This window comes from Gorilla gorilla, chromosome 19 (genome assembly GCF_029281585.2).
Source record: "Gorilla gorilla gorilla isolate KB3781 chromosome 19, NHGRI_mGorGor1-v2.1_pri, whole genome shotgun sequence".
NCBI lineage: Eukaryota > Metazoa > Chordata > Mammalia > Primates > Hominidae > Gorilla > Gorilla gorilla.
The window spans coordinates 16,137,566-16,154,025 of record NC_073243.2 but is presented as its reverse complement, the minus strand read 5'-3'; the positions used below and the strand labels follow the sequence as shown (position 1 = coordinate 16,154,025).

At 56.1% G+C, this 16,460-nt stretch overlaps 2 protein-coding genes across 7 annotated transcripts in view; one reads left to right on the top strand and one right to left on the bottom strand.

The window, feature by feature from the left end:
• Window positions 1–9,340, top strand: part of ABR (ABR activator of RhoGEF and GTPase) — a 223,396-nt gene extending 214,056 nt beyond the window's left edge. For all 6 annotated transcript variants that reach the window (XM_055367089.2, XM_055367092.2, XM_055367090.2 and 3 more), the window contains 5 exons: window positions 96–235; window positions 1,229–1,363; window positions 2,309–2,414; window positions 5,411–5,558; window positions 6,659–9,340. In XM_055367089.2, coding sequence (XP_055223064.2) covers window positions 96–235; window positions 1,229–1,363; window positions 2,309–2,414; window positions 5,411–5,558; window positions 6,659–6,748 — 619 coding nt within the window. In that variant the 3' untranslated portion in view covers window positions 6,749–9,340. The remainder of the gene's footprint in view (window positions 1–95; window positions 236–1,228; window positions 1,364–2,308; window positions 2,415–5,410; window positions 5,559–6,658) is intronic.
• A 1,348-nt stretch (window positions 9,341–10,688) lies between these two features.
• TIMM22 (translocase of inner mitochondrial membrane 22) lies at window positions 10,689–16,177 on the bottom strand. Its single transcript, XM_004058217.5, has 4 exons — window positions 15,608–16,177; window positions 13,998–14,194; window positions 13,363–13,435; window positions 10,689–11,924 (listed from the first exon to the last, which is right to left on the bottom strand). The coding sequence occupies exons 1-4, from the start codon at window positions 15,843–15,845 to the stop codon at window positions 11,848–11,850; spliced, it is 585 nt and encodes a 194-aa protein (XP_004058265.2). The 5' UTR covers window positions 15,846–16,177; the 3' UTR covers window positions 10,689–11,847.
• Window positions 16,178–16,460: the final 283 nt, after the last annotated feature.

Here is a 16,460-nt window from a genome sequence, read left to right as displayed (position 1 = left end):
AGAAGCTCTCCAGGGTGTGTGTGTGCTGGGTGGGGGTTGCTACGGGAGAGCTGTCGTGGGGGCCGCCCTCCACCCATCCTCACGCTCCACCCCAGGCGGGAGCGCTCCAAGGTGCCCTACATCGTCCGGCAGTGCGTGGAGGAGGTGGAGAAGAGGGGTATCGAGGAGGTTGGCATCTACAGGATATCGGGCGTGGCCACGGACATCCAGGCACTCAAGGCCGTCTTCGATGCCAGTGAGTCTGGGAGGCCCACCTGGGGCGGGTGTGGCTGTGTCCGAGCAGGCTGGTGGGATGGACAGGAGAGCTCGGGGGAACCAGGAGCCTCCCTGGAGAGGAGGCTTGGTCTGCTTCAGAGCCCCCGTGGCAAGTGCTTTCTCTGCGTTTTTTCACGTAATCCCCTCCCCTCGAATCTCCTGTCCGTTGCTGCAGGTAAGCAACTGCAGAAATTCAGAAGGGCCAACTCACTTGCCCAGGATGACCCAACTTGTAGGCTTTGGTTCTGGACTTAAAACTCAGATCTGACTCCAGAGTCTTTCTTGCTAGTTCCTGGGTGCCTGGTGAGCCGCAGGGAAAGAGCTTTGAGCCTGCACCTGCTGTCTCCAGGGCCCCAGGTCCCCTCTGGGGAAGTGCTGCCTCTGCGTGAAGCCCACCGTGGTGAGGCCTGACCTTTCTGGTTTCTACTCCCTGCTCCTGCTGGTTCAGGTGCAGCAGCCACATACCCCACTGTCAAGAAACCTGCACTGGCCAGGCAGGGATGAATCCGTGGGGAGCCTGGAGTGGAGGACGGGGTGGGGCCTGGGAACTGGCCAGCGTTGGCACCTCTGTGCAGCCCAGAAGCTGAGGCTTTGTCGGAACATGCTTTTACATGTGAAAAGTGTGCAGTGCCTTCCAGAGAGGGGCTTAGCGATGGGGAGGTTCCAGTCGGAAGGAAGCTGCGGGCCACATGGTATGAATGTGGCTCTGAACTCTGGGTGATGGACTTCACTCCCCAAACACCCTTTCCCAAGCAGCCACAGCAGATGGCCCCCAGGCTGTCTCTCCCTGTTCCCCCAACCCCGACCCACAGAGCCGAGTCACAGACACCTGTGGGCCCTCTCTACGTCCCGCTCTTCCAGGGGAGACCAGAACCAGAGCTGGAGTGGGTGGGGGCTGTGTCAGGATGGGTCGGGGGTGGAACGGGGCCGCTGGCCCGGCTAAGGCTGCCTGACCTCGGCCCCACCCCTGCAGATAACAAGGACATCCTGCTGATGCTGAGTGACATGGACATCAACGCCATCGCCGGGACGCTCAAGCTCTACTTCCGGGAACTGCCCGAGCCGCTCCTCACGGACCGACTCTACCCAGCCTTCATGGAGGGCATCGGTGAGGCCCTGAGGGCTCCTAGGACTGGGCTGGGCCAGACTGAGCCAGGACTCCCTGCCCGGAGAAGTAACCAGCAGGAGAAATATCTGTGGCTTCCTTTGCTGGCTGCCCTTCCCAGTGCACTGGGGCCTGTGGCTGAGGGGTCCGAGGGTGAGGTGTGGCCTGCTGGGACCTGGTGCAGACACTGGGCCCTTTCTCGCCTGCCTCTTGCCCCTGATGTCCCCATGGGCAGCCCCTTCTGCTTCCTATTTGGACGTTGGCCTCTTGCTTGGAAGCTCGAGCATCCAGGGAAGACTGCCCTGAGGTGAGTGGCCAGAAGCCAGCATCCCAGAGCCAAGGAGGAGGCTGGCTGAAGCCATAGGGCACTCGAGACGGGTTGTGCTGAGCCTTCCAGCGGGACCACACACCGTCCCGTCACCTCTGCTGAGGGCCCCGGCCAGCAGGCCTTCCGCCTCCACCCACCTGGGCCAAACCCAGCCCCAAGGAATCCCTTCAGCCTTCTCTGCTCCTGGGGCAGACTGGAGCTTCAGCCCCCCATGGAAGGCTGCTTGCACCCACGCTCCAGCAGCAGAGGGGGTGGAGAAAGAGAATCCACCGCTGGCAGGATATGTCCCTACTGACTTAACCTTAGCCACACAGACCAGGGGGTGTCCTGTTATGAGACAGGGGATGCCCCAGCACCCAAGGCCTATGCAGTCAGCTGCAGGAAGGGGGTCTGCTCCCACCAGCCGGCCTCCTGGCTGAGTTACCAGTCATGGTGGGGCCTCCTGGAGGAAGCAGCTGCTGACAGCCCACCCAGACACCAGGCCCTCCCCCACGGGGTCTGCTCCCCAAAGGCCTGGAAGCCTGGGCTCTCTCCCGCAGGGGCCCACAGCGTCACGACCACAGGGGCCCTGGCGGGGAGCCCCAGGAGCCAAACGCCACACTGGCCCTTCTCTCCCACAGCCCTGTCAGACCCTGCTGCCAAGGAAAACTGCATGATGCACCTGCTCCGCTCCCTGCCCGACCCCAACCTCATCACCTTCCTCTTCCTGCTGGAACACTTGAAAAGGTAACGGGGAGGGGCCCCAACCCCACCTCCTCAGTCCCTCCTCGTGAAAAGGTAACGGGGAGGGGCCCCAACCCCACCTCCTCAGTCCCTCCTCCTGGGCGCTGGCCTCCGTCGGGCTGTCTGTGGGGAGTGAGAGTTTGCTTTCCAAGTTCTTGCACTCATGTTTCTCTGTTTTGAGAAATATTTGGGTCCCGTAACCAGTAGTAACCTCAAATATTGACCACAGAATGCTCAGAATGGCAGGGTGAGAGCCCAGGACTACAGGCAGGTTTTATAATCATGGGTCCCGACCTACCAGTGGTTCATTGTGTCAATTCAGCCTTCTATAAATGAAATGGAGAACAGATAGTATTAGGACTGTAGGCAGGTTTTATAATCAGTGGGTCCCAACCTACTGGTGGTTCATTCAACGTATGTAGCCATTTCTAGATGCAGTGGGGGAATGGACAGCAGTGGGGGAATGGACAGCAGTGGGCAGGTGGACAGCAGTGGGGGGTGGACAGCAGTGGGGATGGACAGCAGTGGGCAGGTGGACAGCAGTGGGGGGTGGACAGCAGTGGGGATGGACAGCAGTGGGGGGTGGACAGCAGTGGGGGAATGGACAGCAGTGGAGATGGACAGCAGTGGGGGGTGGACAGCAGTGGGCGGGTGGACAGCAGTGGGGGGTGGACAGCAGTGGGGGGGTGGACAGCAGTGGGGATGGACAGCAGTGGGGGGTGGACAGCAGTGGGGGGTGGACAGCAGTGGGGGGGTGGACAGCAGTGGGGGGTGGACAGCAGTGGGGGGTGGACAGCAGTGGGGGGTGGACAGCAGTGGGGATGGACAGCAGTGGGCGGGTGGACAGCAGTGGGGATGGACAGCAGTGGGCGGGTGGACAGCAGTGGGGGGTGGACAGCAGTGGGGGGTGGACAGCAGTGGGGGGGTGGACAGCAGTGGGGATGGACAGCAGTGGGGGGGTGGACAGCAGTGGGGATGGACAGCAGTGGGGGGTGGACAGCAGTGGGGGTGGACAGCAGTGGGGGTGGACAGCAGTGGGGATGGACAGCAGTGGGGGGTGGACAGCAGTGGGGGTGGACAGCAGTGGGGGGTGGACAGCAGTGGGCGGGTGGACAGCAGTGGGGGTGGACAGCAGTGGGGGTGGACAGCAGTGGGGATGGACAGCAGTGGGGATGGACAGCAGTGGGGGACAGACAGCAGGAGGATACATTGCAAGCCTTGAGTGCAGGTGCTGCTTTTCAATTACATAGAGACGTGTGGACTGTGTTACAGCATGGGTTGTATTGTGGGCCACAGTCAAAAAAGGTGAAACCCACTGGTCTTGGCCCACACCTCACTAGACATAGGGAAACTGAGTCCCCACACCAGGCGGAGACTTGCCTGGGTTAGTAGCAGACCTGTCCTTAGAGCCCTCAACTTCCAGATCCTAAATTCAGACCCTTCTTGCCTTCCCACCACCCTTTCTAGTCAGGTCCAACCAAGAATGGCTAAAGTTGGTTGTACTTGTAGCAAAGTTCAGAGGTCCTCAGGCTTGTGTGGGGAGGTGGTCCCTGGGCGTCCCTTAAACCCACCTGCACGCCAGGACCAGGGAGCCCCCTCAGACTGCTCTGCGGAACAATTCTTCCCTGAGCTCAGCCCCAGCTCAGGGCCAGGCCCCCCGCTGCAGCTCAGCCAGGCCAGGCTCGGGAGAGCCAGCGGAGACCTGGACGCGCCCGGGGCTGGTGTCTTGTTTTTCCCATCATGAAACATTTTTCCTCTGGTTTGGCCAGGACCAGAGCCCCAACCAATTCCGAAAGCATTTGGCAAGCCTTGTGGGGAGGAGTGGGAAGGGAAAATTCATTCGGCTTCCACCCTGGGAACTGGGCACAGTCTGTTCCCACATCTGGGCCCCTGGCTGGACCGTGTGCGCGCGTGTGGTGAGGGGCTGGCCCTGCTGCACAGCTGCCTGTTGGCATCACAGTGTTTGTTTGCCTGTTTCCAAAGCAGGCGCAGCCACAGCTCCTGCCTGGAGGGTGGGAATGATGGTATTGAGGGTGAGAGGCGCTGCTTAGGGTGGGTGGGTCTCAGCCCAGAAACATTTTTTGAGACTGAAGGAGAACCAAAGGCCCTCTGATATGTTTGCTGACCCTGGGCCTGCCTGGACACCAGCCCTGATGGCAGCTCCTGCTGTTACCCCAGGGAAGCATCGCAGAGCATCTGGCCTGTTGAGTAAGAGAAGCAGGGGAGGATCCAGAGGGAGGACAATCCTGGGTCCCACGAGGCAGACGGAGAGGCATAGGAGGCAGCCCTGGGTCCCACGAGGCCGACCTTTCCGGACAGGCACGGGGGGACAGTCCCCGGGCTCATCTGGAAGTAGGGCTGCTCCTGGCCCAGCACAGCTGGCAGAGCCCCAGGTCTAGCTAGTGACTCCTGCTGGCTCCAGGCCCTGCCTGCCTTTCTCCCCTGCCCCACCCACCTTAACTCTTCTTTTGGGCCACTTAGCACGTGAATAAGCAACAGAGCGGTAGGTCCTGGAGGCAGCTACCGGGGTTCAAATCCCAGCTCCACCAGTTGCTGGCTGTGTGACCTTGAGCAAGTCACTTAACCTCTCTGTACTTCGGTTTCTTCATCTACACGATGGGGGTGACGATAATCATATTTACCTCAAAGGACTGCGGCGAGTGTGAGTTGTTCCAGGGAAGGTTTTCAGAACAGCATCTGCTCTCAGGCAAGGGAGCTGGAGTTGGCATCTGTGGGCTCCCTGGCTCTGGCAGTTCACCATCAGTTCAGGGGGACCCAGCAGCTGGAGATGTTAGCACAGAACACTGGCACATGGCTGGGGCCCTGCTCTCCTGGATGAGTCCCCTTCCCCCGGGGGAGGCCCCCACTCCTAGGAGACAGAGACGAGGTGACCCCTTCCAGGAGTCCTTCAGGAGCTCCTACAGCGAAGGCCAAGGGTCCTGGAGCTCCGAGTGGCTGCTGAGGAAGGGCTTCTTTCTTCCCCATCTTCTCCTTCTTAGGGTTGCCGAGAAGGAGCCCATCAACAAAATGTCACTTCACAACCTGGCTACCGTGTTTGGACCCACGTTACTGAGACCCTCAGAAGTGGAGAGCAAAGCACACCTCACCTCGGCTGCGGACATCTGGTCCCATGACGTCATGGCGCAGGTACCCCTGGCACCACCCGGGCCCGTGGCTGGCGGAGGGTGACGGTCCCATGACATCATGGCTGGCGCAGGTACCCCTGGCACCGCCCAGGCCTGTGGCTGGCGGAGGGTGACGGTCCCATGACGTCATGGCACAGGTACCCCTGGCACTGCCCGGGCCCGTGGCTGGCAGAGGGTGACGGTCCCATGACGTCATGGCACAGGTACCCCTGGCACCACCCGGGCCCGTGGCTGGCGGAGGGTGACGGTCCCATGACATCATGGCTGGCGCAGGTACCCCTGGCACTGCCGGGGCCCGTGGCTGGCAGAGGGTGACGGTCCCATGACGTCATGGCACAGGTACCCCTGGCACCGCCCGGGCCCGTGGCTGGCAGAGGGTGACGGTCCCATGACGTCATGGCACAGGTACCCCTGGCACCGCCCGGGCCCGTGGCTGGCAGAGGGTGACGGTCCCATGACATCATGGCGCAGGTACCCCTGGCACCGCCTGGGCCCGTGGCTGGCGGAGGGTGAGACCAGCCCCTTAGGAGGAGAGAGAACAGCTCAGAATCCCCACGCCTCTTCCCTCGTGGGAAGCTGGGTTGATGGGCTATGGGGTGTCACCAGGGAGGCAGGACTGCAGACACTTCTGCCCCTCCCAGGCCAAAACAAACATGTGAGCCTAGATCAGGGCCCAGAGATGCCAGCTGCATTCTCAGGAGAGCCTCGGTCTCAGAAAGCAAGCCCAGGGGTGGGGAGATGCTGGGACCTTGTCCTCATGGGTGGAAGCTCTGAGGTTGCTTCCAAGGGCAGGAGGCTTCCCTGGGATTCCTGCAAGACCCAGAGCAGGGGCCAGACTGTGGCCGCCTCAGGACAGAGCAGAAGCTTATGGCCAGGTTGGGGAAGTGGCCCTAGGCCCCTCACCCTCTGCCCCGTAGCGCCTTCCACGGCTGCAGAAAGGCAAACACACCTGGGCTCCCCAGGAAGGGGCGGTGGCCAGAGCCAGTCTAGGGAGTGGGAGGGGCAACACAGGCTGGAGCAAGCAAGGACGATGTCTTCTCGCACGTCGACGGCGAGGCCAAGGACCGGGAGCCCAGCCTCCACCTTCCTGTCTCCCCACAGGTCCAGGTCCTCCTCTACTACCTGCAGCACCCCCCCATTTCCTTCGCAGAACTCAAGCGGAACACACTGTACTTCTCCACCGACGTGTAGCCCGAGGCAGGGCGGCTGCAGGGGGTGGTGAAGCCAGCCCCTCCAGCCCGGGGTCCAACTCAGACTTGAAAGACTGCAATAGAAAACTCCCAAACCCAGCACTCCAGACTCGAGGGAAGCCAGCTTCCAAGAACTGGAATGCGTACGTCTTTTGTGCCACCTTGTACAAAGCCGGCTGCCCAGCCCCAGCCTCACCACCGCATCCCACCTCCTGCCCTCCATACCTCTAGTTGTGTCTGATGCTCCGTGCTGTTCGGGAATTGTTTTATGTACACTTGTCAGGCAGAAAAGGTAGTGACCGGCCCGGCGTGGGCACACAGACAGCCCGCTTTGTTCTTTCATTTCCTCCAGCACTTTCTTTCCGCCTGAGTCCAGCCCAAGGCCTTTCATTTTGCGCTGTGTGACTGCTGCCAGCTTCTCTCTTGGCCCTGCTCCCAGATGGCGGTCTCCTGGCAGCCTCCCCTCAGTCTTCCTCCACCCGCTCTTCCTTCCCAGCCTGCCTGCATGCATGTGCACCCTTGGTCTTCGCTCCATCGCCTTGAAAGCTCTGAAGAGGCCCTGGGTTGCCGGGGCAGCAGCGGTCCGTTTGATGCTGCCGTTTGCCGCTGCCGGCCCCTCCTCAACCTCCGCCTTTGGGAGCACACCTGCTTTGCCTTGCTGCCTGTGCAAATGTTGGACAAGCAGACACACTCACACTCGTCCCCAGCTTAGCACAGAGCTGGAGCGCCCATTTTTGGAATTTTCCGTTTGGGAATCTCCACTTCTGGGGTTTACCTGTTCGGCCTCCTGCCTATCAGTGAGGCATCTCTGACTGTTTCTTCTACTGCTTTTCAGTTCCCTTCCCTGCTGTTCTATTTCCTTTGAGTGTAAAGACTCACAGGTGACCTGCTATCGAGATAGCCAGAGGGTCAGGAGAGAATGGGGGAGGAGGCGGTCAGGCTGCTGAGGAAACACCACGGGCTGAACGGGGGAGGAACGCACATGCCACGCTGGGTGTCCCGGGTCGCGGGGGGGCAGCTCAGCTCTTAGGAGCGAGTTGTGGGGGCTTTTCAAGAGGGGCCAGGCTTCCTGGAGGGTGACTGATGTGGCCGAAGCAGGTGTCCAGGCAGGCAGGCTGCAGCCAGGAGCTCCCTGGCACCGCAGGACCTCGTACTCTTGCCTTAGATTTTACACACACTCCACAGCCGAGCACTGCCACGGTCCTCCAGGACCTGGGAAGCAAAGGCACAGGCCCACGGTGGCCAGCCATTGTGGTGCCACCCCAGCTTCTGGATACAGCCTTTTGGGTAAACACTGGGAACTCCAGAAGTTGTGGGGAGAGTGGGGAAGCAGACAGCCGCCTCTAGGGGCTGGGTTCTGCTGGGGCCTCCTTGTTGGTGCTGTAGGCACCCGCCAGGGAGCAGGGACCCGACTTGCAGACGCATTGCCCGGTACTAGGAAGGAGTGAGGTGTGTTCCCACCGTACACTTCCCACACGAGCTGCGGCTGCCGGCCTAGGAGAGCAGATGCAGCTCCAGGGGCTCCACGTATAGCCAGTTACAGCTCCCCGGCTCTTCTGTGTGGCAGAGCGTCATTTCTGGGCCCTCAGGGCTGGGGAGCTCAGTTCCCATTGCTTGTGCTCAGGGCTGAGTCTTAAAGAAGGGTTTGCTGGCCCTAACGCTGCAGCGCGTGCGCGGTGAGAGGCCCTTTTTGACCCTGTTTACTCCTGTCGCCTTGGGCAGAACAGTAAATACTCTGTGCACGGAGCAAAGACATGCCCAAGAGGAAGGAAGTACTGACCATCGGCTGCCTGTGAGCAGCTTAGCAAGGAGCCCTTGCTCCCTGGGAAAGGCGGTGAACTTGAGTCTAAAGATCCAGCGCCTGGCCCTTCCTAAGGTCCCTGCCTGGCATCCGAGTGTCGGTGTGTGGCACAGAAGGCTCCTGCTTGCTTCCAAAGCGATGGACAGGAAGGGGCAGAGTGAGTCATGGCCCAGACTGGGCACCTTCGCGTCTCAGCCTGAGGGAGCCCCACAGCCCCAAGCTCGCTGAGGCAACGTGAGAACAGGCTACAGGAAGGCTGCAAAGGCTGAGAAATGCAAAGGCTCATATTTATAAATCCCACCCCCAGAGTGGGGAGGGTCAGGTGCCAGACCTGGACTAAACTGCACCAAGGAAACACCCAGCAGGTTCTCCTGTGAGCCGGGGACCGTGCAGCCCGGAACCTCCAGTCACTGCGCCCGGCAGGAGTCAGGAGCCAGGGACTGTGCAGCCCAGGACCTCCAGTCACTGTGCCTGGCAGGAGTCAGGCTAAGGGTTCTGTGAGCAGGGACTGTGCAGCCTGGAACCTCCAGTCACTGTGCCCAGCAGGAGTCAGGCTAAGAAACGCCAGGTCTGCCTGTCCTTGCTGGGCAATGGCTGATGGCTGCCAGTTTCTGCTGATACACAGGTAGGATGGGACCCTTCATGAATATCTGACTTTAATAAGTTGGCAAGGATATATTTTTTTGTCTATGTTCTGTTTCAACTTATGTAGATTATTATAAATTGATGTAAACCATGTGAGAGGAAAATGTTAATAAAAAATGCAAAGCCCCAACATTTGCACAAAACTCAGCCCTGTGGTGTGGATGTTTGTGTTCGCAGTGGTCCAGGGAAGCCACCAATGTAAATATTTAACTCTTCCAGCTGCATCCAGATGTGAGTTTCCAGGAATCTGTTTACCTAGTTTACTCCCCTTGAGCCTCCCTGTGGCCCATGGGGGCTGGGGCAGAGCTGCGGGGAGGTGGGCTGGAGCCCTCTCCTTGCTCTTCACAAAGGCCTCCGGATCAGCCAGCATCCAGGCTGCTTCTGGCTCGCCTTTGCCATGTGCTGCTACAGTACAAATGTCCCACCTGGGACCTGCCCATCAGTGTGCCTTGAAAGTGGCATGAAGTTGTCCACTGAACAGGAAGCGTCTTCTTTTATGTAAACGCTTCTCTACGCTTTCCTTCAAAGTGGCACATCTTTGAGGCAGCCTTTTGGTCTAATCTGCTTGTCAGAGAAGCTGAGTCTCCGAGGGCCCACCCTCCCTTTGAGAGAGTCAGTGGCGTGAATATCGGCTCCCACCAGCCGAAGCAACTGGACACTGAGTTTATTCTGAAGATCAGGAACAGATGTCTCTGAAAATTGCTGTTTGGTTTATGAGCTCATACTGGCTCCGCAGCCATCGAAAACAGGAAACTATTCATCTCTCGAGTGAATAGGCAGCGTGGACAATGACTGGCTTACTGAACCGATGGCTATTGACAGCCCTGGCGCTCATCTTTTCCAAGGCTGTTGTGAGGGCAGCATCTCTTGTATTTGGTCCCACGTGCTAGACTGAAAGATGGAAGATCCCAGGCATCCTAGGACTTTGACAGGTACCAGGTGGGAGTGTCTGCCCTTGCTTCAGAGTGCTTGTAGGTGTCCTATATTTAGGGACAGCAGAGGAAACAATTTGTTCTGAGCTCTAGGGAATGCTCCAACTGGCCTAGCAGTGATGAAGCCTCCTAGCTGTGAGACTGGGAGGGGCATTATATAGAAATCACCGTAAAAGGACATGAGCCCTGAGCAGGAACTCACATTCATTCCAAGGAAATGGCAAACATGGCCCAAGGAAGGTGTTACCAGCTGGGTTTGACATCATCACTCATGTACACACACTTGGGCCCCCAGGCCATGTACGCTGAGTGTGAACGCTGGTTAAGAGTGTGTGGGCCAGAAGACAGGGCAGATGAGGAAGAAGGCAAAAAAAGAAAGGGTAGAGGAATTACCGTATTATAGGAAAAAGGAGACTCATCACCACTGGCTGAAGGTGCCCAGCACTGTGTGGCCCCCGCCAAGCGACCTGCCTGTGCCCCACCCAAAAGCAAAGGCCTGACTCCAGCAGTGTCATCCCCCCACAGAGCACCAGGGTAAAGCGGCACCAGTGCTGAAGCCCAACTGTAGACGGCTTTTTTTTTTTTTTTTTTAAATATCCATGGCACACAACTAGGCCAAGAAAAATACCACAAGGTCAAGTCGAAAACACGACATGTTAAAACACTTCCTTGACCCTGGAGAACGAGGATGGTGGTGAAGAGCCCCTCAGCGACGTCTGATCTTGGCCAGTAGCTGCTGTGACCGAGTCACCAAGATGACCACAGCAGGACCCTTCACATGTGGCCTCAAGCTCGGCCAGGTCCAGCAGTCACGTCGTGAAACCAGTGTGTGCCTCTCGGCCAGCACAGGACTGGTCCATCGGTCACGTCGTGAAGCCAGTGTGTGCCTCTCGGCTGGCACAGGAGGGTTTTTCTAGAAGGGGCCCATCGAGTTCATGGATGGGATTTCACTGCATCCCAGGAAAAGGCTGGGCTGGGCTTCTTGAGGCAGGCCCTGGCAGATGTAATGATCTTGGTGAGGATGACACAGTCCTCTAACAACCCTGCCTCAGCGCCCCCATCCCCCACCTCCCCGGGAGCTTTCTCATTCTTTCCCTTCAGATGTTATCTTTGGGCCACCCGGCACTATTTTTGGAATAGGGAATTTGAAAATAAAATACAAATAAACCAACCTTTTGAACTGCAAGGTGTGTGGCGGTGGGGGAGGGGGGTGTATTTTAAAAAAAAAAAACAAGGATGGCAGAACACAAAACAAGTGAGATAAGTGGTTGGACAGCATCAGTCCGCCTTGCCCTGCCGTGGTATGCGAGACAGATAGTTGCATGGAGTTCCAAGGTAGAACAGCTTCCTGAGTGCCTGCAGAGACACTGTCACCTCTGTGCCCACAACACCAAACAACCTAGAGGGCCCGCTGTGGTCAGGCCTGAAGCTTTGTGGAGCTGAATTCCTATATGTCAACATCCTGTCTCCCGATCTGCTGTGAGAGAATCTGGCACGGGACGTCCTCTGTGAAGGCTGGCTGGAGTCCAGGAGCAGCAAAGTGTGGCTGCCCCAACGGCTGGAGGCAGAGAAGCCAGGCAGCTCCCTCAGAATACCAACGACATGAGGGAAAATGAATGTCTTCAGGCCCTGAAGCAAGGCCCTGGTGTGGTACAGAAACTGTCCTCCAGAGAGCAGCCCGGATCCGGGGCTGGCATCGTCCTTCCCTGCAGGCAATTACTCTCACCGGAGGTAATAATCAATCGCAGCAGAGAAAGCAGCAAAACCTCCACAACCAATGGCCCCAGCCTTTAAGCCAGCTGTCAAACAAACAGAAAGAACATGACCTGTGGTGACAGCTGCTGGGTCACGAGGCACTCACGGAAAGTTGGCACACCCTCAGTGTCATGAAATGAGCTTAAGCACTGTAAGTCATTCAAACGATCACAGCTCTGGAAGACATCAATGAAGCAGTGTATATGATCTAATCCAGTGCGCTTTATCTAACTACATTTGTTTAGCTTTTCTCCTTCAAAGGGTATTTCTAGTCTTTGGGAAATAGCCCCTTGCAGGCAGGAAACTGGTTGAGAGAAGCAGCCCTCGGAATCAAACGAAAGCATATGGCCTTGACCCTGATTTGTTTATGGAATACATTCCTGGGAAGGTGATCAAAGCAGTACTGGAGACAGCAGAGCTTCTCAAAGAGGCCCTGGCGAAGCTGAACAATGGGACGACCGGAGGAGAAGTCACTCCGTCATCATAAATGGTGCTTGAGGAGCAAAACGAGGTTTCATGACAGCAAATCATCCTGTCTCTCAGAAGATGAGAAAACCGGCTTTTTGCTCTGGGTAAGTTAGGGCATGACAGATGGAAAGTGGCCCAGTGATAAAACACTGCTGCTTCTAGGAAAGTGAAGTCACCAAGGCCCTCCACCACGCTCTGAATGGACATGCCAACGGGGAGAAGAGGCAGCAAATTGGTTTTCTTTTTTTTTTTTTTGCAGCTGATAATCTAATATTTCTAGAATATCTGTACTTTTAGCATTCAATGGGTAGAAATCAGAATCCCCAAGGGCAGAAAGACACTACTGTTATAATTTATATCTAAAATTAAAAGACAATTGTCTAGAATTATTGAGAAAAATGTTGGCCACACGTGGTGGCTCATGCCTGTAATCCCAGCACTTTGGGAGGCTGAGGCAGGCAGATCACGAGGTCAGGAGTTCGAGACCAGGTGAAATTGGTCTCTACTAAAAAAATAAAAAAATAAAAATTAGCTGAGCATGGTGGCGGGTGCCTGTAATCCCAGCTACCTGGGAAGCTGAGGCAGGGGAATCGCTTGAACCCAGGAGGTGGAGGTTGCAATGCGCTGACATCGTGCCACTGCACTCCAGCCTGGGCGACAGAGTGAGATTCGGTCTCTTAAAAAAAAAAAAAAAGTTGTTACAACGGACGGGGGTGCTACTTGCATCTCGTGGGTAGAGGCCAGGGATACTGCTCAACATCTTAGAATGCACAAAACAGACCCAATCCCGACAAAGATTCATCTGGTCGAAAATGTCAGTAGTGCCAACGATGGGAAACCCTAATCTAGATCCTAGCAAGTTTCCAAAACCGAGTTAACACAGAAACAAACATGATTTATTTGTCAGAGGGAAGAAGATCAAGTGTCCCTGGAACACTCGTGTGTTTGGAAATGACAACCTCAGCACGTTGTCCAAGGCCACAGAGAAAAAGCATTCGAGAGCCGTTTACTAACCTCTGAAACCAATAGCCCCTCCAGTGATGCAGCCACTGATGACACTGTTCTTCCAGTCCGATGTTCCCCGGTGCTGTGGGCGGAGAAGTACATGTTAGAGCCAAAGAAACAAGCCAAGGCAGACCATTAAGGAGGAATACGCAGGGTTGCTCATTAGCTCATTCAGTCCCTACCCAAAGGAAACCTAATATTTCTTGAAAATACAGTTCCTAAGTATACAGTGTGTATTTATATATATATATATATATAGAGAGAGAGAGAGAGAGAGAGAGAGAGAGAGAGAGAGAGTATGCGTTCATAGATGCTTCCTGCAGGTGGCACCAGAGTGCTGAAACCAAGTCCAGCATTTGAAATGTAATCAAAATTTCTTCAAGGGGCTCTCCAGTAAGTCTCGTTTAAAATCATTAGCTAACTTCTAGCCTACAAAAAGTAAAAAATAATGCAAGCCCATACTGTAAACACACAAAAAGTCTGCCACAGGGACTATTTTATGGAAGTTCAACCTAGAATGTATCTGATGCTTCTGGTCTGCTTTCTAGTAACAACTTTCAAATGACTTTTAAAGAGCAATTTCTCTTTAAAAGTAATGAAATGGTGGCCCCAGCAAGGATTTCTCAGAAGGCAGAGACACTTACAGATTCTATCAAACACTCAGTACAAGAAAACATGGCTCCCACAATGGCGAAATTTTTGGCATAGGACATTCCTCTCTGCCCCATGTCTTTCAGCACTTCTTTTGCAGTCGGTGTACGGTAAGGATCCTTAGGGTCAAAGCCCACGTTGGTATCGATGCCAGCGGTAAACACCCCAAATGCACCTCCTAAGACAAATCCTAGAAGCAAACACAGAGATGAAGGTGTCTTTGGCATGTTTTCTGGATTGCTGTATTGGGATCATCCTGGAAGGGACCATACTTTTGGATGACCACCGGTGCAGAGGATACCCCCCTCTTGCCACTCAAACTCTCCACTTGCCTGGTGGAGGGTTTTGCACAATCCAGGGTCTATGTTACTGACATCATCTTCTCTGTCTCTAAGATTTCTTCCTCCTTTCATTCCCTAACATCTCTCAAGATTCCATCTTTAACCCTCTATTCTCTCTACACTCTCTCATATGTAAACCAGCCACCCTCAACTTCAGCTATCAACTTTGCAAATCACTCTCTCGGCCACTGTGACATTCACAGTAATGCTTTACTGAGCATCACATGCCAGTATGCCACAGCCTCATTCATTCTTCACAATAATCCAGTGAGACAGATGCTATTAGCCTCTCCTTTCTATAAACTGAGGCTCAGAGAGGTTAAGCAACTTCTCCCAAGGCCACACAGCTACCTAATGGCAAATCCCACACTGCTGCCACATCTTTCCTTCCTGAGCCGGCTGGACATGTCCAGATGGATGCCCTCTCATGACCTCATGGTCAATATGAGTTTAATAAAATCATGGGCACCTCCCCTTCAACTTAAGGGAAAAACAGAAGGACAAGTGCAGACTTCGTCTCTCCTTGCTCGGGGCTGTCTAGTCACAATGGTCTTTCAGTTTTTCAAACCTCAAACAACCGCTGCCCTAGAGTCGTCTGCATGTGCATTTCCATATGTCTGCATCCTTCCTCTGCAGTGTTCCTGCTCAACATTCTTCTCCACATAGTATAATACAGGCCCCGTGAAGACCAGGCTCTTGTCTCTTTCACCTGGCACGTGATATTGCTTAGGAACAATTTGTTGCAAGAATTATTTAAGAGAATGAGTGAATTTAAGGGAATGAACGGATGAATGAAGTCACCCATGTAATAACTTTTTGTTGTTGTTGTTGAGACGGAGTCTCGCTCTGTCGTCCAGGCTGGAGTGCAGTGGCGAGATCTCGGCTCACTGCAAGCTCCGCCTCCTGGGTTCAAGCGATTCTCCTGCCTCAACCTCCCGAATAGCTGGGACTACAGGCACCCACCACCACGTCCGGCTAATTTTTTGTATTTTTAGTAGAGACGGGGTTTCACCGTGTTAGCCAGGATGTCATGTAATAACTTTTAGGCCCCAACCACAGCACTGATTCTCTGACCCAATTTTCATCAGGAAAGACGACCTGAGGGGGCAGGAGAGGTGACGCCCGATTCACCAACGAGGCGAGGGTGTGGTCAAGGTCAAGGCCCGCAGTCCCTCGCCTCCCAGGCGCGTGGTCTTCTCGGCAGAGATCCCCACTGCCATCCAGGCCCTCAGCCTCCCAAGGGTCCCATCGCCCGGCCTCACCTCCCACGCAGGCCAGCGCAGCCTTGAAAGCGCAGCTTTCCATCACCTTCTCGATCATCTTCTGCTCCTCACTCTTGGCTGGACTTGGGATCCCGCCCAGGCTCCTAGGCTCCAGGAGCCGGGGCTGACGCTTGTCACCCACCAGGTACTGCAGGAGAAGGCTGTACTGCAGCGGAGCTTCGGCGGAACCCGCTGCCTCAGGGGCCGATCCCCCGGCATTGGGGGCGGCCGCCGCCATGACAGTCGCCGCCCAAGCAACCCTCGCGTCCTTCTCCCCGCAGCAGATTCGACAGGCGTCACGTTGCGGGCCCTGAGACTAGCCACTGTGATGCAACGGCAGATTCGCCGCAGGAGGAAGCCGCGGCCGCAAGGCTCGTCGTGCGCACACCAGCGAGACCGCTATCATGTTTCCAAAAAGAAAGCCTCTTGTGAAAATGGAATTGGGCTTGGACAGCTTTCCCCATGTCACAGACAAACGAGATTCAGATTCACCAGAAAGCGCCCTCACGGTCGGGGCTGCAGCGCGGTGAGTACCGGCATTTGTAGTTCTAATCCGACATCCAACTACATTTCCCAGGAAGCGTTGCGCGTGCTCTCGCGCCTCGGCCCAGCGCGGGGCTCTTACGAGCTCCTGAGGGGAGCGAGGAGTGGCCGCGCGCTGCGGGGCTGCCGTGCTCCGGATCGCCGGGAGGGGACGCGCGAGCATTGTCGCTGCCCTTTCCGCCTCGTGCGTCATCGGGCGGTGAGGCGTTAAATCCTGTGGTCCCGGAAGGTGCGGTGAGAGGTAGATGCTTTGTAGATAAGCGTGAACTTGTGCTGTAAATGCACGGACCGGGCGCGGGGGCTCACGCCT

Excerpts from the sequence above, each read along its gene's own strand:
- TIMM22 (XM_004058217.5), bottom strand. The coding sequence starts at position 15,845 with ATGGCGGCGGCCGCCCCCAATGCCGGGGGATCGGCCCCTGAGGCAGCG. Across the intron at positions 14,195-15,607 it reads TGCGCTGGCCTGCGTGGGAG|GATTTGTCTTAGGAGGTGCA; the intron begins GTGAGGCCGGGC and ends GTTTGCTTCTAG. Across the intron at positions 11,925-13,362 it reads AGGGGCTATTGGTTTCAGAG|CTGGCTTAAAGGCTGGGGCC; the intron begins GTTAGTAAACGG and ends TTTGTTTGACAG.